Source organism: Astatotilapia calliptera, chromosome 14 (genome assembly GCF_900246225.1).
Source record: "Astatotilapia calliptera chromosome 14, fAstCal1.2, whole genome shotgun sequence".
Taxonomy (NCBI): Eukaryota; Metazoa; Chordata; class Actinopteri; order Cichliformes; family Cichlidae; genus Astatotilapia; species Astatotilapia calliptera.
The window spans coordinates 31,336,565-31,359,373 of record NC_039315.1 but is presented as its reverse complement, the minus strand read 5'-3'; the positions used below and the strand labels follow the sequence as shown (position 1 = coordinate 31,359,373).

The 22,809-nt window shown below is 39.9% G+C and overlaps 1 protein-coding gene across 1 annotated transcript in view; it reads right to left on the bottom strand.

The window, feature by feature from the left end:
- Positions 1–22,809, bottom strand: part of LOC113035750 (calsyntenin-2) — a 338,907-nt gene that overhangs the window by 81,754 nt on the left and 234,344 nt on the right. Inside the window, exons 6-7 of the mRNA XM_026191409.1 lie at positions 2,339–2,524; positions 305–562 (exon numbers count right to left, since the gene is read on the bottom strand). Of these exons, the coding sequence (XP_026047194.1) occupies positions 305–562; positions 2,339–2,524 (444 nt within the window). The remainder of the gene's footprint in view (positions 1–304; positions 563–2,338; positions 2,525–22,809) is intronic.

Genomic DNA, 22,809 nt, shown 5'->3' with positions numbered 1-22,809 from the left:
TTTTACATCGAACAAAAGCAGATATTATCAGACTCTGAGTCTTTATTGCACACTGTCACTTGGGGTATTGCAGTCAGTGTCTTATACCTTTGCTCACAGACCACAATTCTCCTGTCAACTGACCACACAACACATGATCCACCAAAGAATCAAGGTGCACTTCATTTGTGGTGTTTGAATTAAATTCTGATTTACGATTTCTGCTAATCCCCCCTTACTACAGCTTACCCAGACATCTCTTATAACCTAATGAAATGTCAAAAAAATATATTTTTTCCATGAAATGTGTTAACAAATGACTCACCAGTCTTGTCAGAGTTACAAAGTAGGGTCTCCTTTTCAGCTCTGAGCCCTGGACTAGGCCCATGCTTCATCCATGTTGCAATGGTAAACTGGTCTGTCAAATTCTGTGGTACCACCCAGTCTGGGATTTTGGCTGCCTGACGACCGTCAAACCTGAAGATCAAGTCGCTGTCCCTCCCGCTGTCAGACACTAGGGACGCTGTCCAATTGGTGGCCGTGCCGGGAGCAGGAAGGAGGTCAGTGCTACCCGACGAGGCGCCTGGGGTTATTGCCGTGGGAACAAACAAGAGGTGAGACAGTAGATCTGTCAACAACAATAATGGCAGATACGCAGTGTGCATTGCCTTATTCTTGGCTATGATTACTTAAGAGTAATGCAGCTGGCAGGGTTTAATAAGGAATCAATGGGCTGAGATAGCTACGGAATGTGGGTATTGATTCATGGCAAATGAAGCTAACTTTCAAAAGAAATGTGAGCCACTATTCATAAATTCAGAACATAGCTCACTGCTATAATGCACCTCTATGGAAACAGAGAGGAAATACTAACCAAGCACTATGGTAACACAAAGAGAAAAAGACATAGCAAAGGCTTGGTAAGAATCAGCCAGTCGCACAGATGGCTTACAGCTGACACGATCCCTACACATTCTGACAAAACAGACCTGTCGTTACCGTCCTGCACTGAGCTGGCTCATTTGGTTTCTCTTCCTCCCTTTCAAAGCAGCTCCATCATTCCTTTGACACAATAACCCTAATATGTTGAGCCCCGTCCAGTCTTTGTTTTCGAGCCGTCACCTTGACAAACGCAGCCCCTGACACATGCTCACCTCGCTCCTCCATGCATACGACATGCCCTCACCCATCTATCTTCTGCTTTTCCTGTGTGACAGTAAAACATTTATTTCATCCCTTTAAAATACATTTATGAATCATTTCTAATGGCTTACTGACGGAAATGGATCAAAGCGACCTGGGAGCTATGATGTTATAGGAGAAAAACCAACCAACCAAAAAAAACAAAACAAAACAGGAAGTGTCACAACTCACTGTGTCCCTTGTCCTGGCAAAGAAACTCGAACATGCATCTGTTCATTTCCGCTAATAACACATTAGCACGTTAATTGATGTTTTTCACTCGTTTGTAAAACCCTGTTTTTCTCCACTGCGTGCTCGTGGCGCCGTCGACGTTCTGATTCCAGTAATTAGATTCCCTCAGTAAATAAATACCCATCGACTCCTCCAGCACCCAGCTGCAGCCTTTCCTTTGCCCGATGTCTTTGTACATTATCTCAAATTGATTGTGCTTTAAAAAAGCTATTACAATTTATTCTATTTGCTATCAGATAACGATTATGAGGTGCCTGAAAAGGCCTCTTTAGTGGTAAACCATGCGTGGACTGGGAGCCAGGGGAGGCAGGGAGTGGATGTTATGCATTCAGATTAGGTGGAATGTGGCTTGTGAAGGCCGTTAGTCAAAGATGATGACTCCAGCCCTCCTGCTGGCAGTGCGGTGTGGGTGGGGGTATAGGCTCGACTACTCTGCTGGCGCTCTGGGCACTGACACGGCGGCTCGACTGCTCATCAGTCACTGAGGAGAAAGCGCGGCTGCATCTAGGGCGGCTAATGCCCTCGCTCTGTCACATCATTAGTGACACAGCCTTAACTTGCCATTCTGGTGCCTTCATTTAGCACAGGGGTTTACCGGGGACATAAGTGGAGATAAGAAAGCAACACGGACTGGGAGCTTTCAGATGTTGATTTAAAAAGGGCACAGAAACACACCTCGGGCGCCGTCTGACCCTGGTGCTCAACGCATGGACTCCATTAATGCTTTTAGCAGGATCTAACTTCTAATTTACTGCCCCAACTTTTAGTTGCCTCAGACAGCAGTCTTTGATGAGCCATATACTGTGTAAATCTGTATATCAACCATCGATTTAATAGTCACAAGTTTTTATCTTAATTATTGCTCATTTCGACCACACAAGAATAGCTAGTGATTATGAAAACACAGTAACCCCAAATAACCCACCACAGAGTTTTTGTAGAGATTTCTCAGAGTAGGTCTCCCGGTCGCAGCCCTTTCCAATGTGGCTGGTCTGCAGCTCCACCGTGGTCCTCACCGAGGACAGAGGTCCGCCACAGGTCTCGAGGTGCATCCTGGGAAACAGCTGCTTACTGCCTGTTCCTGGCTCATAGTCCACTCGCTTATTCCAGCCTGGGTGAAAAGAAGAGATGGAGTGACAGTCTTAGAGAGGATATATTATATTGTAGAGTTCATCCTGTGAGCGGATGCAGATTATTATCTGTAATAATATCAGATTTTCACAAGCCTGTCGTTGCTTTTGTTATTGCACGTTTTGCGCCTCATTTTGTCCAGTTAGACTGCCATCAAAACAACACCAATTTTTCTCTGTCACTGGTATTTCTGGCATCACAACTCAATATCCTTCTGGCAGAATGTACCCTACTAATGAAATTGCTGCATTGTTGTTGGAGTGCAGTGCAGTACCTGCATTAGCGGCAATAGTCATTATGCTGTCACTGTCTGCCATGTCAGCTGTGAATTGTGTTTTTCTATCTGGGAAGGCTATTATTTTGTGTGGCAGTAAATTTTTTTCCCTTTTTCAATCAATTTCTTTTTCCAGGCTTTGCGGTGTGATGTTGTGTTCATCTGCAGTGTCTCTTCTATTTAACAACAGAATGAATTGTGGAATTCTGTAACCCGTTTAATGTTGTGTTTACAGTGAGCCGTTCTCACTCATTATCTCACTTTCAAACAGAGCATTTGGCATATCTATAAATGCTGTCAGCACATATTTCCAACATTTCCTCATCCCTGTTACTTCTTTTACTTTGCTTCCTCTGTCATACGCCAGCATCACCGCATCATCGCTCATGAAACTGGCACTTTAAAAACAAATTATGTGACCTCAGAATTATTGATACCAGCTCTAAACCATCCTGCCCAGTCCATGCTTTTTTCACAAGCATACATGAGCTCGAATCCATCCACTGTCTATCTACTCCTCTGTCCACGATTACTAGCCAGGAGCTGGAGGCATAAGCATGAAGCCAAGCTGACCGAAGAAGAAGGGAGCATCTTTTTGTTGCTCACAAGCCTGTTAAATCTGCCATGTTCACTTCCTCTCACACTCACCAGCTCATGCTGAAACACATACACATGCTGCATCTGTTTTGCAGTTGATTTACTTCCTCTAGACTGCAATTGCTCTGGGCTACAGCACCACTGTTTCTATGGGATTGGCTGTAGCAGAAATGAAAATAGGTACCAACAACAGTGCACGCTAAACAAGAACAAAAGCACATGCAGGAGCATTTCAAGAAAAGGCCACAAGCACAAAAGACTTGGCTAATTTAGCCTTTTTTTCCTTCTTTCTCTTACTCTCTCCCCACTGCTGTCAGACTCCATAATAAAGACTTTAACTGATCAAGCACACACATCCATACATATGCAATAATACTAAGTGCAATAATCCTTTCTGTCATCGTTGTATTTTTACTCAGTTGTATATAGTATTTGTATTTGTATTCTATTTTTATCTTATTGTATATTTATTTTATTTTATTCTACTGTATATAGTATTTTATTTTATTCTATTCTGTACAGTTGTGTACTGTATTTATTCTTATTGTATTCTAATTTTTGCCTCATAACTTTTGCACTGTCCACTTCCTGCTGTGACAAAACAAATTTCCCACGTGTGGGACTAATAAAGGTTATCTTATCTTAAACACACACACACACACACACACACACACACACACACACACACACACACACACACACACACACACACACACACACTTCATTGTGCACACAGTAACTGCATACATGCCTGTCTAATCCTACTTGTTGATTACCCCTGTATGGAGTTGCTACTTCTGTGGTCCACTTTGGGGTTGATGCTTTTAAAGCTAGTCAGCTATTGATTTGAACCATCTGATGGGTTAGCTGCTGATATGCCACTCTTTTTTCAGAGGTAGCAGCAACAACTGCCGACAGACATTCAATCTTCACAACAACAATAGAAGAAAAATAGTTCTTTATTTTTGTGTGAGCAGATAGAGTAGCTAACCTTGCTGATGCAGAGAGGGATTTTTTCACAGCAGAGCTTTGTCTGTTATTCTTCTTTTGCTTTTCTCACTTTTTTACTATCAACCTTTAGCAAGGACATCCACTAATAAAGCTCTATTTTGTCTGAAAAACATCTTTCCGTTTTCTAATATTTAAACAAAAAAACTGCACGTTTGCCAACAGTGAGATGGGAACATCAGCTAGTGATACAGTAAACTTAGATTAGCATACGTTGTGTTGTGTCTGTGTTTTAAATCTTAGTACCAGCACAGTGGCCCTAATTCTGTTCTAATTTTTCATGTTTCCTTTTTTATAAATTTCCACCAGTGGGATGATGGGAAATAGTCTCAAAGTTGATTTTCTGAACTGCAACCCTTCAAGATCCCCGGTCTTTGGACAATCTTATAGTATATAGTCTCAAACTAAAAGCCTTAAGACAACTTTTAGATGTGTGAGGGTCCCAGTCTTTAAAAGTTTAAAGTCTTCCAGTGTTTGGTAGCCATTGTATAACTTTTACTCTTGGTAAAAAAAAAAACCACACTGTGGTCATTTTATTAAAACAAATGGCCAAACAGTCAAGTGACTTTGCCATGCAGCTCAACAACTAATGAACTTTATCTAAAAACAGTAGGCTAGATTTGTATGTTCTGTTCAGAATGTGTACATGTCTGTGTTTTATACTTAAAGGTTTGCGTGTGAACATACCAGCGTTGGCACATTTCAATATATTTATATATAGTGGTTGTATAATAGCAGGTGCATCCAGTGGCAGCTTCCACACATACTTGTATGAACAGTGACCAAGTTGAATGTGAAGCTTTCTCACTAATCAAAACATTAAAGCGATATCATAATTAGACCTGTGGAGCTTAGCTCAGCACATGAGCTTTAGCGTATTTCGTCACTAGTTTGTGTGCTGGGATCACAGACTAATATAATTCCACTTTTAGAAAACATGACTATGGATGGAGGTGTAAGATGGTCAGATTTGGTCAGAATCGGAATTATTTCTTCTGAAAGAACCTTAAGTTTGTTTGTTTTTTTACTTACTTTTACAACTACTAGTTGAAGATTTACTTTGGCTGACTATAACTGCAGTAGTTTAGGATGTTCTTGAGCATTTGCAATGAACGCAACTGAACTAGGCTAGGCTCAGTTCTAAAAACTAATGAAGAGTCCCAGGTATTTAACCTCCTTGTCTCCTCACAGCTGTAGACCCACCCTAGTCATGCGAGTCGTTAAGGGTCACATGAGCCAAGGTGTGAATCGCAGCATGGGTCATTAATGACGGTTTACAGTGGACATAGATAACCATCACTGAACAGAGGCCTATGATACCAGCTATCAGTCACATATAACACAGTCTTGAGATCCCTTCTCAGGTATTTCAACCCCCCACTCACACCTTGACCCATGTGACCTTAATAACTCACATGATGGCAGGTTGAGCAACATCTCCTTGGCCCCTTTGATGGCCCTGAATCACTCCCAGTTTGGGTGATTCTTAATGACTTGATTACAGGATGGGTCAGTGGCTCTTAGGACCCCTTTCAAGGGGTTAAATGCCTGGGACTCCATCATCTGAAACATCTTGGATGGGAGGTGAAAAATCTTCATGAGTCAAAAAGAAGTAGAGTTGTCTTTATTTCAAACGTTTGAGACCACCATGACCTGGATGACTAAGAATGTAGACCTAAGATTTAAGTTTGTGAGAAGGTGTAAAAGGCTGTTCAGTAAAAACAGACTCCATGAACAAATGAAAGGTGATAACGGGGCTTTACCTTTGCCTAGCTCTACAATTTGAGCAAGAGCAGGGATAATAGAGCAGAGCTTGGTTAAGAATGCATGGAAACGTGTGAGGGAAGGGATAAATGAGCACTGAAAAAAGAGCATGTTAGATTTACTTAATTCAATAGTGGACATTGGTTGCACACAGATGTTTTGATTTGGCAGAAACTTAAACAACTGAGGTTTAAAAATCAACACAACCTATTCATATTCAATAAACCTGTGCATTTTGTGTTGATAAAACACGATTGAAACATGTTTGGATGAAGTAAGTTGAGCTCTTGGAATATTTTAATCCTTCACAATTTTGTCACTTTATTCCAACACTATTCAATAACTTTTACCCCAGTACTACTTGGTTACTTAAATACTACATGTTGTCTTCATATTAATATTGTTCAACAAAGTCTAGAGTCTGGTTAACATAAACATTTAATGGATTTACAACAACTTCCTTTCTCCTGGTTGCAGGGGAGCTGGGGCATAACCCTGTGAAAGGTTAAGAGGCAGGGTACACCCTGGACAGCTCACCAGTCTATCACATAGAGATAAACAACCATTTCCACTTACATTCACCAATTAACCTAACTCTAATAACTGCATGGCTTTTAACTGTGGGAGGAAACCAGAGATAACACAGTGCAAACTAACCAGCTTGTGGATTTGAACCCAGGACCTTCTTGCTGTGGGGCAACAGCACTAACGACCACGCTACCAAGCCAGGATTAACAAAGCTTATCAAGGTTTGATGCAGAATTTTCAGTACAATTTTGTCCTTGACAGGTTAAACCACAATAAATACCAATACCATATACGTATGTATATGTATGTAGTGTTTTGCCTCTTATACCTCCTGTGATTTCCCTGCAGTTTGTAATCTCGTGTGATCTTGTGAATTTCATAAGTCCAGCAACTAACCGCTCTTACTAGACTGTATCATGTCATCTCAACGAGATCAAATTAAGTTGTTGAATTTCATACAGATCCTAAATGATTTGATTATTTTCACCATAGAAACATGAAACTATTTTGTTCAAATTACAAGTTAGACTTTTGTAAATGTAACAACCACCCATTTTCCTTTTTTTCGGTATCGCGAAAAAAAGTAGAGGCCTTCCTCAAACCACGATCCACAGTGCGCAAGCCAAAATCCCATGCAAGATTTAACATTGCTGTATTATTGACTTACTTCACTTGAACTTGATATGAACAATTTAATATACCTTCTCTCCATATCATGTAGTTTCTACACTATATAGTTACACTTAACTTTAAAGCACCAGGCGATTGTGTTAAATACACGCAAGATGCTTACATAAATCCAAGAGATGGGCAATCCCTTTTTTTCAGTGAGGAGTAATGGGTTGAGGACACAGTTAGCATATATGGGAAGGACCTGGTTCAGATTGGAAGTAGGTGATTAACGGTTATGGTTTAGAGAGCACTAGACAAACATGAGGACTTAAAAAAAGGTGCAGACTCAGGAAAGATTAAAGTGGTTTCAGTCTCCTCAGTCCTTAGTTAAATCTCACCACCTGCAGTCTAGTTGTCTGGAGGTTGCAGTGACCAGAATGCATTCACTAAACCTGATAAACTTCATGGTAAGTCTGTACAACTATTCCTGTATAAGTGAGCTGGTGAGCTTTTTATGATGTCGCCAGCAGGTTCATCATACTGAAGATTGACACCATTTTTTTTTAACCAACCAGCTGATTCTTTTCTTAGTTTTATGATGATATGTCATTACCTCACAATATTTCATATAACTGGAAGCATATATTCTAAAAAATGATCATGGAAAACAGTTTCTGAGCTCAGGACAACCACACAATCTTCACTATCGATTCATAATATTTTTATTGGTTCTTGTAAAGCTCTTGTTGACCACTATTGCTCCACCACTATTGCTTTAGTGTAGTGATTTGCTCAAAAAGTGAAAAAGAAAACCCAGTTTGGAATTACTGGAGCGTTTTCCGAGTTAAGTTATTCATACAAAACTCTAATCAAAAGAAGATGAATAAAAACTGAAATAATGACAGCGAGTCAGATTACTAAGAAGGCAAGGTCTATTTATACACTTTAGTCCTGGTGATAAACTATGGTATTTATAATACTGTTTGACCAACTGTTGAAAAGTGCACTGCCCTCAGTTATAGTGAGGAAGTGGCTCACTGGTAGGAATGAAATGAGTTACAGCAAGCGTGGGAGTAGCGTGTCACGGAAACCAATCACAGTGCCGAGTACAGTAGCAGATGTTCTTTCACACCAAAAGACACATTTCCTTCTGAGACACCTCCTGCCTCTGTGGTTACACATGAGGCAGAAAGTGTTGAAACTGTGTGGAAGCAGTGAAGTTGAAATATGAACTGTTAAGAGAAAAGCAAAGAAAATGAAAAGCCATATACTCTCAACACAAAAGAAAAACAGTTTCCTTTTTATTTCTTAGGCTTAGATAAGACCCAAACAAACAATCTCATATCGCTGATAAATATTTGGCAGTGGCATTTATCTTTAATAACAGGAAACATTGCAGCGATGAAATGGAAAATGTCCTTTGCCAAAAACCCAGTGGGCTGTACTGAAATGTATTTACAGGAACAAAACAAAGAAATACATCAGTGTCTTGAATATCTTCCTTCTGAAATAGTTCACAGTGGCACCTGTCCTCAATGAAGTTTCTGATTTCTGAAAGATAAATGCATATATATATCGAAGAGTACAGAACATTTATCACCAACCTCATCCCTGTCATATATTCTAAGCACTGATGTGCTCATTTTAAAATTTCTAATAAATAACTCGAAGCACGCTTGCAGAAGCCTTATGTTATTTCTAGCTCTGCAATAGAACTAAATTACAGTGCTAGACCTGTGATGTGTTTGTTTTGTCACTAAAACACTATTTTTAAGATAGTGATGTAAACCAAAGTGCTCTGGTATAGCCTTTTCCTCCAGTTCATGTCATAAAAGCACAGAATTTATGTTGCTTTCAAACCCTATGGGCTATTTTATTCAATCCGTTTCTACTAAAAGCCTTACCAACCAAAGCTGTAAAAGGCCATTTTTTGCAGCAGGGACATGAGCACAAGTCCATTTACTTAGGCTGAATTTTTAGCTACTTGAAACTGAACAGCTAGATGCTACTTTACGCACATCGCAGAGGAAATATATTGACCACCATGTTTTACATCTCTGGATCTGTGAGGCATGTTTCATGCTATGTCCCCAGAGACTTAAATATACACTGAACAAAAATATAAACGCAACACTTTTGTTTTTGCTCCCATTCCCCATGGGATGGACGTAGAGACCTAAAATTCATTCCAGATACACAATATAACCATCCCTCCCAAACAGTGGTCACAAATCAGTCCAAATGTGTGGTAGTGGGCACATCTGCTATATTGAGATAATCCATCCCACCTCACAGGTGTGCCACATCAGGATGCTGATCTGACATCATGAGTAGTGCCTGTGGAATGTTGGTCCACTCCACTTCAATGGCTGTGCGAGGTTGTTGGATATTCGTGGGAACTGGTACACGCTGTCGTATACGCCGGTCAAGCACATCCCGAACATGCTCAATGGGTGACATGTCCGGTGAGTATGCTGGCCATGCAAGAACTGGGACATTCTCAGCTGCCATCTGCCCTGAACAATGTGAACCATGATTCATCCGTGAAGCGCACACCTCTCCAACGTGCCAGACGCCATCGAATGTGAGCATTTGCCCACACAAGTCTGTTACGGCGACGAGCTGGAGTCAGGTCAAGACCCCGATGAGGACGACGGGCATGCAGTTGAGCGTCCCTGAGACGGTTTCTGACAGTCTGTGCAGAAATTGTTTGGTTGTGCAAACCAATTGTTCCAGCAGCTGTCTGGGTGGCTGGTCTCAGACGATCTTGGAGGTGAACCTGCTGGATGTGGAGGTCCTGGGCTGGTGTGGTTACACGAGGTCTGCGGTTGTGAGGCCGGTTGGATGTGCTGCCATGTTCTCTGAAACGCCTGTGGAGACGGCTTATGGTTGAGAAATGAACATTCAATGCACGGGCGACAGATCTGGTTGACATTCCTGCTGTCAGCATGCCAATTGCACGCTCCCTCATTGCTTGTGGCATCTGTGGAATTTTGCTGTGAGTCAAAACTGCACATTCCAGGGTGGCCTTTTGTTGTGGGCAGTCTGAGGTACACCTGTGCACTACTCATGATGTCAGATCAGCATCCTGATGTGGCACACCTGTGAGGTGGGATGGATTATCTCAGTATAGCAGATGTGCCCACTACCACACATTTGGACTGATTTGTGACCACTGTTTGGGAGGGATGGTTATATTGTGTATCTGGAATGAATTTTAGGTCTCTACGTCCATCCCATGGGGAATGGGAGCAAAAACAAAAGTGTTGCGTTTATATTTTTGTTCAGTGTATGATGTAGTATTATTACTTACTCGGTAATAATAAAAGGGGCACTTCTGCTGCATGAGTTGAAATGATATATTTATACTTGAAGCATATTGAAAAGTTCTAGAGATTATTACAAGTAATAGTTTGAAGGACTTTAATTTGTCCTCAGCATCTGAATACTAACAGCTGAGTACTCCTTTGACTGCAATGATCTTGAGAATGTGTATATTTTGATTCTATTGTTGCCACTGAATGTGCTGCTGCAAAGCACATCCTCGGGTGTCATGTAATGCTAATTTGTCAGATGCTGTCTATGTTACACAAAAGCTGTACTTTGGCAGCAGTCCTTTGTGCATCTGCCACGGTAAGAGCCAAAAGACTGTGGTTCACATACGCTTTGGATCTTTGTGTTTTGTTCTTTAGTGCATTTTAATTTTAATTTTTACACCTTAGTGCAAAAGGCTGATGGGGTATTGTTGTCACTCTGCCCTGCAGGTGAGAGGGTGGTGTGGACTCTCAAGATTCTGAGAGTATGTTTCAAATTGATTCCACTGATACTACTTAAAAAACTGTTCGAATCTCAGTGACCTCAACCTCAAGGTCGAGGTCACAGGTCAAGTTTTCTAAAAATCTTGTGAGAGCAATAACATGAGAACGAGGAGATGTAGAATGACAGGCTCATTTTCACCACTGCCATAACCTGACCAGTTTCTTCATGTTGTTGACGTGTCAGCAGCTTGGACAGAATGGCAGGCATGAGTACACTCACACTCGTTTGACAAACTTTGATTCACAAACCAACTTAGACTAAAACTACATTTTAAAAAATGGAAATATTAAAAGTAACTTTAATAAAATGTTTAATAAAGTTGCTTTCAATAACTTGAACTGTAGATGTAATGTATAGAATATTTAAGTGAAAGCTGAATCATAATGTGGGGGAGAGAAAAACTGACTAATGAACTACTGATGATCTTAAAGCAGCCTTTTTTTAATGACCGTCATGCAGCTGAGCGATCACATACTGTTGCCCTGACATTCCTAAACCTAAGACTGCTGTGGCCAATTAGGAAATCAGAAAGTCTTCTGCGGTGCGCCCAAACCTTTGATCAAAACTCTGTTTATCAGACGAGCAGAAGATGAAGTAGTTGCTTCTTTATGTTTTCACTGAAACATTTTCATCTCATGACTGTTGTTGAGGTTGATTCTCCTGAACATCATTACATCTGGCACCAGCTCAGTTTCAGCTCTTTCCTACTATTGACAAGTGATATAAGAAAGTTTTCAGGCTTAATAATAATACATTGCACGGTGGTGCAGTGGTTAGCTCCATCACCTCACAGCGACTGGTGTCTTTCTGTGTGGACATTTTACCCCTATGCCTTCTAAAGTTCTCTCCAGGTACTCCGGCTTCCTCCCACAGTTACACGCATGTGTCAGGTTATTAATTGGTGATTTAAATTGGCTGTACAGATAGGTGTAAGCATGAATGGTTATCTGTCTCTGTGATAGACTAGCAACCTATTCAGGGTGTACCCTGCCTCTCTCCCTATGACAGCTGTGATAGGCTCCAGCCACAATGACCCTGAACCAGGTAAGTATCAGTGCTTTATTTTAAACCCTACAAAACAAAATAAACATATTTGCTTTTTGTAAATGACTTCATGGCCCATCTAAGGTGTCCTTACAGCCCATCAGGGGACTGAGCACCACACTCTGAGAATCGCTGCTGTAGACTAACAGCTGGATGTTATTTAAGAGTTTATTTGGAAGTCTGACTGGTTGCACAACTATTAATCAGAGAAACATCTGCCAGTGTTATATCCAGTGTTGGGACTAACGCGTTATTAAGTAACGCGTTACAGTAACTACGTTATTATTGTGGTAACGAGCACGGTAACTAGTTATTATGCCAAAACCGGGAACGCGTTACTCGTTACTGGGATTTAGATAGCTTCCACAGATTCAATAACATTAGCAAGTGGTGGAAGCCAGCAGGTGGATGAAGGAAAAGGGAGGCAAGAGGAGAGACCCGAAGTGGCCGCTGGTCCGAGAGTGTCAGGTGAACTAAACTTCAGGTAAGAAGTTAAAACCTGCAGTCCATCTGGGTCAGATATGAACCAAGTTTAGGTGGAGTTTATTTTCGTTATGCTGACTTTTTCGTAGTGCGTGCTAGCTAGCATGACGGAGTTTCTATACAGCTGGGTGGGTGCTGTGATGTTACTGATGTTGAACTTTATTTTGTTCATAAGGTTAATTATTAGAGTTGCCAACCGTCCAGTAAAAAACGGAATCATCTCGTATTCAGAGAAAATATTACGCGTTTCTTATTGAGGTGAAAAGGAACAGTTTGTCCCGTAATTCAGCTACAATGAAAAAGACACAAAGCTGGAGTTATTCTGTGTCTTTGCTGCACAGCTGCCTCTTCTTCTTTCATCCTCTCCCTCTCCCTCTCCCGTTTCTACTTCAATCATGAAACTGATCAATGATCAGCTGATCGGCTTTTCTCTCTTGTTTATTTATCGCCCACTTTGTGCCAAAAAAAGGAAACCAGCGGATGTCGCGGTATATCTCTGTACAATGAAATACAGGAGGTTCCAACAGAATACACTCAAAAAAGTGAAATTTGGTGGTTATTGCATTTACAAGACTCTAACATGTAATTTGAACACAATGAATTTATGTTTCTAAGGTGAACGTAATAAAATCATATAAGATCTACATGAAATTTACCAACTTAGCGCCTCTTAAATTTATTCTTGTTGATATGACATGATAAAATCTAACAAGAGTGGTTAGCTGCCTTAAAGACTCGCGATATCACAAGATCACGTGAGATTCTAAACAACAAGAGGCAGGAAAGCACATGGTTTGCTTCGCGGTCATCTTGGAAAGGTAAGAGTGAATCTATCTTCATCCATCTTGATGAAAATACTTTTTGCACAAAGGTATCATTAGTTTGTCGATTCTTTTCAGTTCTATTTATTCACTTTTTTTTTTGTTTTTTTATTAAAATATCTGTTTGTTTATGCCATTCTAGCTAGCTAACACGTTAGTGCAAGAATATAGCACAATGTCATGCTAGCATGATAGCCTAATATGAAAGACTTAGCTACTCCAAATATAGATATTGTTTATAACTTAACCTCTGCACATAAGCTAGTTTGGCTCTACCACAGAGACTGTTGTGATAAATTTACATTTTACATGTGGGTTGTTGAAATTTGTAAGTTTGTAAGTTGCAACTGATGGACAGTGGTTTATTTAACAATTTATGTGTTTTTAGTACACTGAGGAGGAAAGACAAAACATGAACAGATATGTTTTCCTGTTTTTTAATTTTTTGAAATTAAATATTTTTCTACTTAATAAACTTGGAGACTTGCAGTTCCCTCCTGTAAAGATAATAAATGTTTAATCTTATCAGGTGGTGAAAGGTCTGGAGAGCTGGCAGGCCAGTTCATCAAATTCATAGTGAGCTAATATTTTTCTTAAAAATTATCACATTCCCATGTTAAAAATGTAATATATTCATTTGTAAGTGACATATAGTTTTGAGACCAAGAAAACATTGCATTCTGATTTTATGTACACATCATCTAAACTTTCTTGAATTGGGGGTATGGCATGATTAAATTAATACACAATTTACAAAACAATATTAAAATGACAGACTTGTCTAAAATGCATAAATACTATTTGAAAAGATTAAGACTGTAAAACAATAGCCTCTGTATTTCTCACAAATTCCTGGTAATTCAACTAATAGTTCTTTAATCCCACTGCTAGGTCGTTGAGATGGATTTCCCTATATATTTGTTTCCCCCCCTCTGCGTATAAAGACTGATGCTGTTGAAATCAGAAGAGAATACATTGCCAAAGGTCTTTGCATGTACCTGAATGAAGATCCTGAGAAGCTGGTGAAGGATTACCTGGTATGTTAACTTGCCTGTATCCTTAACTAAGGAGATGATCAAAGATAAGCTTGAACTACATACAAAAAGTTTCAGGGGATGGGGTTTTCCTATAAATTACCGGTGGCTGTAAAAAATACCTTTTAAAATAGGAAAAGTAAGAGCTTTAAGTTTCTCACTGGATACTACACACACACCATTCTTGAGTGGTTTATACTATCATTATTATAATATCATTATAATAACCTCATTCATACACACATTCATACAAGATTTTTATGTAACATTTACACTTCAATGGATGTATCAGGAGCAACTTGGGGTTCAGTATGTTACCCATTGATAGTTTTAGTATCAGATTAGAGAAGCCAGGGATTAAACCAGTAGACAACTTGCTCTACCTCCTGTGCCACAGTCACCCCTATCACAACTCAAGATTTTGAAAGACAGGACATTGTTGAGGTATTGAATGAACTTCTCTTGAGTCAGGAAAAATATCGGGCAGTCATTTTTGATTACATTTACATTATTATAAGGCTTGAATGAGTAAAGCTTTTAGGTATTTTACATTAATGTAAAACAGATATTTACTTTTAAAACTGTTTGCAATGGACATTAGTGAGAAATCATTATCTTTTTTTTTGTTTGTTTTATTGTCACAGGAAGTTGATAAAAAGCATCGCCACTGCCATAGCAGAGACAGTCTTTGGAATCTGTGTCATTCGGTCAGAGGGTGCGGAGCCTGGCGATGACCCTCAGGATGTTGTGATTGTTCTAGAGGGGGTGGAAGTGATGGGTGAGTTGGGCAGTGTAGTTTTTGCAGTGACAATGGTCTGGTCTATTCACTGAACCTGAGCTACCCTCTGGAACTCAGGTACACCTTTGAGGTCCTGCAGAAGATTCTTATGGAATTAGATGCACACAAACTATCCAACAGCACACAAAGTACAGGTTCTCAAAAGACTATTTTCTTGTTGAGAAATGTTTCCATTACAACAGCTACACCATGTATCTGGACCATGAACCTAAAATAATTGCAGATATTTTCTTTTTTGAAAGTGCATCTGTTGACCTTCAAAGTAGTTGTATTGGTCATCGGAAAATCACCTGATTCAGCCATTCATTGTTGTTAAAAAATTGTTTTAACAGGTTAACTTTCCACTTTGTCCACTACTTTTTTTTCTGTTATGTAACTTGTACTTGCATTTCATGTATTCTTTATACATTATGTGAAATTTGCTATAAATTCAATAAATTGGAGAAAACAAAAATATGTGTATGACAAATTTTTATTTACCTTTTAGATGTAATAGTGAAATGTATGTTAACCAGGCTCTAGACTTTGTTAAATGCTCCAAAAAATTACTCTTTAAATTAACTTAAAATAATCATGGAAAGAATTTCCACGTGATTAAATTGCTTTCTATTAGCATTAAAGACTTGTGTTGGAATAACTTAATTTGTATGCGTTGGTTCAACTCAATTAACTTAAGCTGGGACCAAATTTAGTAAATTAGTTGGAGAAAACCTACTGAATTGAGTAGGTTTAAGTTGGATCAATTCAATTGAGTTGAATTGATCCAACTTAAAGAACAAAACTCTTTAAGTTGGATCAACACTATTAAAATATATTGGATCAAAATGCAGTAAATACGTTGATTCATCAATCTTTAATTAAGTTGGTCCAACTTGAGTGCATTAAGTTGGAGTAACAGAATTGCATAATGCTAAAATAAAGCAATTTAATCACGTGGAAATTCTTTCCATGATTTTTTTATGTTCATTTAAAGAGTTATTTTTTTGAGTGTAGCTGTGACAAAGTATTATTCTGCTTATTCCACGGACATTATGAAGTGCTGTCAGTCTTCAATACTGATATGTTATTTTTTTCAGTTGCTATAGGAAACTGCAGGATTTGAGTAGGTAGCATCTAAATATTCCCCTGGTGAATCCAGCTTCTCAATGGTTTGCAGCTCTGCGTTGGGGAAAACAGATGCAATAAAGCTAGGTGAAGAGGAAAGTCAGAAAGGGTTTGAACAAATTGCCAGAGGTGGGATCTCACAACTGGATTTACTGAGTCAACTTGTTTTATTACTGCAGAGCAGAGTCACGAGGATATTTCGTGTGTAAACAAGTAGCAAAAAATAAGACACCCACAGACTAAAAACACTTAAAAGATTTAAAAGCCAAGGGGAGAAAAAGACATTTTTAATGTATTTTTAATTTCACAGACGCAAACTAAAACTAAACTATTTTAGCCGTATCTGTATGAGATTACTGCTGCTACCACTGACAGGTGCAGTAGGAGCTAAAAAAAACAAATAAAACAAACAAAAAAACCCCCATAAATAAATAAATAAATAAATAAACCAAAGAGCAGGAGCGCACATCGTGCAAAGACATACATCTAAAGAATCACACGAAAAGCTCTCGCGCAATGTGACGTGCATGCACAGGCACAATAACACACAGCTCTGCACTAATGCTCAGCTGTCTTAAAAGCAGAGCGGGTTTAATAGGAAGCTATCTGGTCTCTATTGAGTTGTGCGCTCGCCTGCAGTGCGCTGAGCAGAACTCACACAGAGGGCCCAAGAGTTCCTCTCTTTGTGAATGTGAAAGGAAGACGAGAGGCAGAGGAAGCGGGGAAGACATGAAAACAACCATGTGAAGCTGGTTCATCAGTGCTAAAGTACAAACTCGCTGAGGTTTGGATCATGAAAAAGGAGCTTTTTATGTGTGTGTGCGCTCAAGTCAACAATCTTGTTTTTGCATCTTGCGTGTGAAACAAGGGATATGTTTCTGTATGATCACGATCTAAATATTTACTGGCATCAAATCGTAAAAGTAGTGTTGCTGTCACTGAGGAGTGGCGCACAGTCTACTGTTGTTACGTTTATGAAGCAAATGTGCAAGGTTAGGCTGCTAATCATGCTGAGCAAATTTGTTAAGTTTTGTATTTTTCGTACCATAAGGCGCACTGTCGATGAATGGGTCTGTTTTCATAGACACCAGATTATAAGACGCATTAACCAAAACAAGAAAGTCAGATAAGTCAAACTTTACTCAACTCATTCTTCTTGCTTCCTCTACTTCCGTACCGCTCCGTAATTCTGTCGCAGCTGTACTATTCCCATGTTGTTGCAGTATATAAATGACTAACCTTGTATTGTGGATGGATTATTCTCCTGACTGAAGTTTGGTCGGTTTACAGCATCCTGCCATGCGATTGCATTTGTCCCTAACCATCATGAAAAACCCTCATGTTAACTTTTATCGAGTGGAAAAAAGTTAGCATTCATCCTCCAGCTTCCCTGTGTTTATGCTAACACAGCTGTGTTGCTAGCGATCATGCATCATTATATACCAGTTAGCCCAACTCCAGTAACCCTTCAAACATCACAGCTGTTTAGTTTTCTGTCTTCATTTATGTTGGAAGTGATAGCAGAGCTGCATGTTTTAATTTTTTCAGAAATCTCTCAGTCAGAACGTGCTATATCATGTTTAGGTGGAAACTAGCGAGCTAACTTCCTGCTAAGTTCTAACGCCGTTAAATTTAATAAATTCTGTTTTCATGGATACCTGGATGTCAAACTTAATTGTTACACCTGGTAAAGCAGCAACACTGAACATTTTATTAAAGATGAAAGAATTTAGACAATTTTTAACTCTCAGTGATGGTGCAGTGTTCGTTTGACTTTGGGACCTGAAGTGGACGGAGTTTTGGACCCAGATTACTACGAGTCCGCGAGGCTCCTGACTACGGTAGACTTAATGCTCCAACGATCCATCAAGCGGTGCGGCTTCGTAGCTTACCAAAGTCGTACTAAAACATTTTTTGACAGATTTTTGAGCGTCGTGTACAACATAAAATCAGTTAGAGGTCAGTAAGCACAACCAGAATTCATACATAAGGACACCAAATTATAAGGCGCACTGTCAATTTTTGAGAAAATTAAAAGATTTTAAGTGCACCTTATAGTGCGGAAAATACAGTAGATAAGGCGCACCGGATTATAAGGCACACTGAAAATATGAAAGATGGCGACATGTCTGGTCACACCACAACGTGCACCACCACAACCTTCTCTAGAGTTTATAGGAATGATCTGAAAAAGATGAGCAGGAGTTTTCTGGGCAAAAATGTCTTGTTGAAGCTAAAGGTCAGAGGAGAATACCCAGATAGATTTGAGCTGAAAGAAAGCCAACATCAGAAGAACCAGTCATTGTCACCTTCACCAAGAAGATCAAGTTTTTCGCAGTGTTTGGATGTGTGGTCACTCTTTCCGAGTGGCAGGTATGGGGTAGGTCTGTCTGCCATTATAGTTTGCATCCAAATATCATGTCACATTTGACCTCTGACCTCACTTTTACATGTCACATTGACCTTTTTTCCAAGTTGATCCCAAGCTGTGTTATATCTTTAAAGAAAGAATTGACAAGAGAAAGACAATAAGCTGCCCATTTAGTGATAACTATACTGCAGTATAATATTATTTATTAATAAAGTTATTCATGTCCATTTATTTACAAATCATTGCCTATCAAAGTCTGTCAAACTACTCTTATCTGATTTTTACTGCACTACAAACTTGTATGTATGTTTTAAAACAACAAAGAAAACAAGTTGAATACATACAAAATACTACACAATTCTCTTAAAAGTAAACACTGCCCAGAATTAACAGTACAGTGAGCTGCTGTTAAGGCTGAATTCTTACAAACACACGTGTAACCGCAGACTATTTTCATTGTCTTATTCCTTGTCTTCCCACTTGAATATTAAGAGATTTGTCAGCAGATATGGATATAATATTGATAGATAATCTCTCATAGTAGAACCACATATGAATATTCAGGCACTGAAATTGCTGTACACACACAAATACACATCATCCTGCCTGAAATAAAGGGTGTGAAAAGCAGGGAAAAAGACACGGTGGGGAAGGAAAGATGGATAGAGGTGCTAAAGAAAATGATGCATCATCACACTTTCACACTGTTCCCTGTCTCTTGAGGGTGTGGAAGAGTGAGTTTTCCTGTGCATGTGTGTATGCGTGTTGTGAGTAACTTGCATGCTTTTAAATGTGTATGGAGATGTGCAGATGTGTAGGCGAATGGTTATGTGAATACTGTGTGTGTGTGTGTGTGTGTGTGTGTGTGTGTGTGTGTGTGTGTGTGTGTGTGTGTGTTCGTGCGCACATGTAAAAATGCTGACTCCATGTTCAAGTATTGGAAGAGGTCATCATTACTCGTCCCAGCCATCAGTGAGAGAGCCAATTTACATATAAAAGAGCACTCTGCTCCTCTTTTCCTCCCTTTTCTTCCCTTTCCTTTTCCTCTCCACCTCAGTCCTCCTCCATCTCTCTCCACTTCATCTTTCTGATTTCTCTTGTTTCCTCGCTGTCGTTAGGTCTCTCTCTTTCCCCCAAAGGATTCATTTTAATGCTTTCATGCATGCTCTTTGTGTGCCATACAAGATACTTTTTGTTCTCAAGTGCATAGAGAGCTCTTACTTGTTTCACCAGAGTGCAAGACTTGCAGTTGAAAAATGTGCAGCTCACAAAATGTTGGAGGCTAAGAAAAAAGTAGAAAAACAAGGTCAAAATGCAAAAAACACACCAGTGACTGGAATGATTTTTCCTTTCTCAGTGTTCCATGATAGGAAGTTCATTCATTGCCTCACATTATCAGTGTAAAGCCAGATATATTATTTTGGAGTGTACCAGAAGAAAACAAAATGATCTATGAAAATTGTTTTTGATGCTTTGTTTGGTCATGTCTAGGGATGGGTATTGATAAGATTTTAACGATTCCGATTCCATTTTCGATTCTGTTTAACGATTCGATTCCTTATCGATTCTCTTATCGATTCTTATTTTTAAAAAAAGAGAACACTAAGTTCGATTAGCTTAGAACTTTGTTTTATATCTTCTCTTTGAACAAGATAGAAATTTAGGAGTAACATGGCCTTACAAACCCAACAGTGAGATCTTAAGAGATCCACAGCCTATGGCTCTTCAATGGGGTGTCACAGGGTCCCCAGGAAAAAAAATGTAAATGTAAAATAATAAAATAAATATTCTCCTGTAGCAATAACAAAGTGTAACATAAATTATTCTGTAGCAATTACACAAGAATATCCAGTAATGTCCTTGCCTACAATTAAACACATTCACTTACCAAAGTGAAATCGGGGGCATCTGCTGTGGCAAATGGGTGCAAGCCTTTGACCACAAACTCAGTCACTGCTCGGTGACATTCGTCTATCCTGGCCTGAAAGGAGACGCTACCGGTAGACTGCAGTGAGAACTGCCAGCATCTGAGCCAGCCAGACTCTGTCTCTCTCATCACGGTCACCTAAATGCACAGTAATGGCAGGTTTTGTAATAAGGCAGATCGCGCTAACATAATATGCACTGTTAGTTGATTATTTACCTGCCATATTAACGGGAGAGGACGTGCAAACGTTACCGCTGCTGCTGGGTTGAGATTCACGAGTCCGGAGCGGAATTAAAAACACGACATTCATTTAAGGTTATCGCGTGTTTTGTGAGCAAATGCTTTTGCATATTCGTAGTGTTTCCTCCCTTAAATGAAGTATCTACTTTGCAAGTATTGCAAGTTGCCCTGTTGTCATCCGTTCTCGTAAAGTATGACCAAACTTTTGAGCATTTGAGCCGCTTAGGCGCCGTGTTTCCTGGCGGGTAAATAAAGCTCCACAACGTGGTGACGTCATTCGGGGCGACTGGAATCGATAAGGGAATTGTTTGGAAAAATGGCAAACAATTCCAAGGAATTGAAACAGTGGGAACCGGTTCTCAACAAGAACCGGGTTTCGATACACATCCCTAGTCATGTCTTCAAAATGATGGTTGCACTGAAAGACAGGTTTATCATTACCAGGGTGCTGCAACGCAAAGCTAATGTCAAGAAAGAAAATTATAATTACTTACTTACTAACCAACCAATGGGAATGCAGCAAAACCTGACACAGTCACTGAGTGGCATGACGCTTGCATCACACAACAAATTCAAACTGAAAAATTACTGTTAAAATGTGCAAATGAAATCTGTGATTCCAACATATAAATCTAATTAGGCTGTGGCAGCAGAAGCCTTGTTTGTGTGATTTGTTTTGCAGCTGTAATCATCAACTTGCCAATGTGATGTAGCTGGGAATAAAAAAGGATTCAACATAAAACTTTCTGTTATACACAAGTTTATTAGCTCGATGACCCACAGTGGCTGACATCCAGAAATCCTACCAATGCTTGGACAAAGTTGGAGTGAAAGACAGCACAGAGGCACTAATCACGGCAGCACAGGAACAAGCTCTGAGCACAAGATCCATAGAGGCTGGGGTCTACCACACCAGGCAAGACCCCAGGTGCAGGCTGTGTAAAGATGCCCCAGAGACAATCCAGCACATAACAGCAGGGTGCAAGATGGTAGCAGGCAAGGCATACATGGAACGCCATAACCAAGTATATGCATAGTGTACAGATTGCTGGAGTTGTGCCAGCTCTGAATCCAGCAGGTTCTTCTGGTTCTTTGTGCATGCCCATTATGGATGAACCTCTGGTCTTCAGGGAAGACTGATGGGAGACTGGCATGCTAGATACAGTGGGGCAAAAAAGTATTTAGTCAGCCACCGATTGTGCAAGTTCCCCCACCTAAAATGATGACAGAGGTCAGTAATTTGTACCAGAGGTACACTTCAACTGTGAGAGACAGAATGTGAAAAAAAAAAATCCATGAATCCACATGGTAGGATTTGTAAAGAATTTATTCGTAAATTAGGGTGGAAAATAAGTATTTGGTCAATAACAAAAATACAACTCAATACTTTGTAACATAACCTTTGTTGGCAATAACAGAGGTCAAACGTTTACTATAGGTCTTTACCAGGTTTGCACACACAGTAGCTGGTATTTTGGCCCATTCCTCCATGCAGATCTTCTCGAGAGCAGTGATGTTTTGGGGCTGTCGCCGAGCAACACGGACTTTCAACTCCCGCCACAGATTTTCTATGGGGTTGAGGTCTGGAGACTGGCTAGGCCACTCCAGGACTTTCAAATGCTTCTTACGGAGCCACTCCTTTGTTGCCCGGGCGGTGTGTTTTGGATCATTGTCATGTTGGAAGACCCAGCCTCGTTTCATCGTCAAAGTTCTCACTGATGGAAGGAGGTTTTGGCTCAAAATCTCACGATACATGGCCCCATTCATTCTGTCCTCAACACGGATCAGTCGCCCTGTCCCCTTGGCAGAAAAACAGCCCCATAGCATGATGTTTCCACCC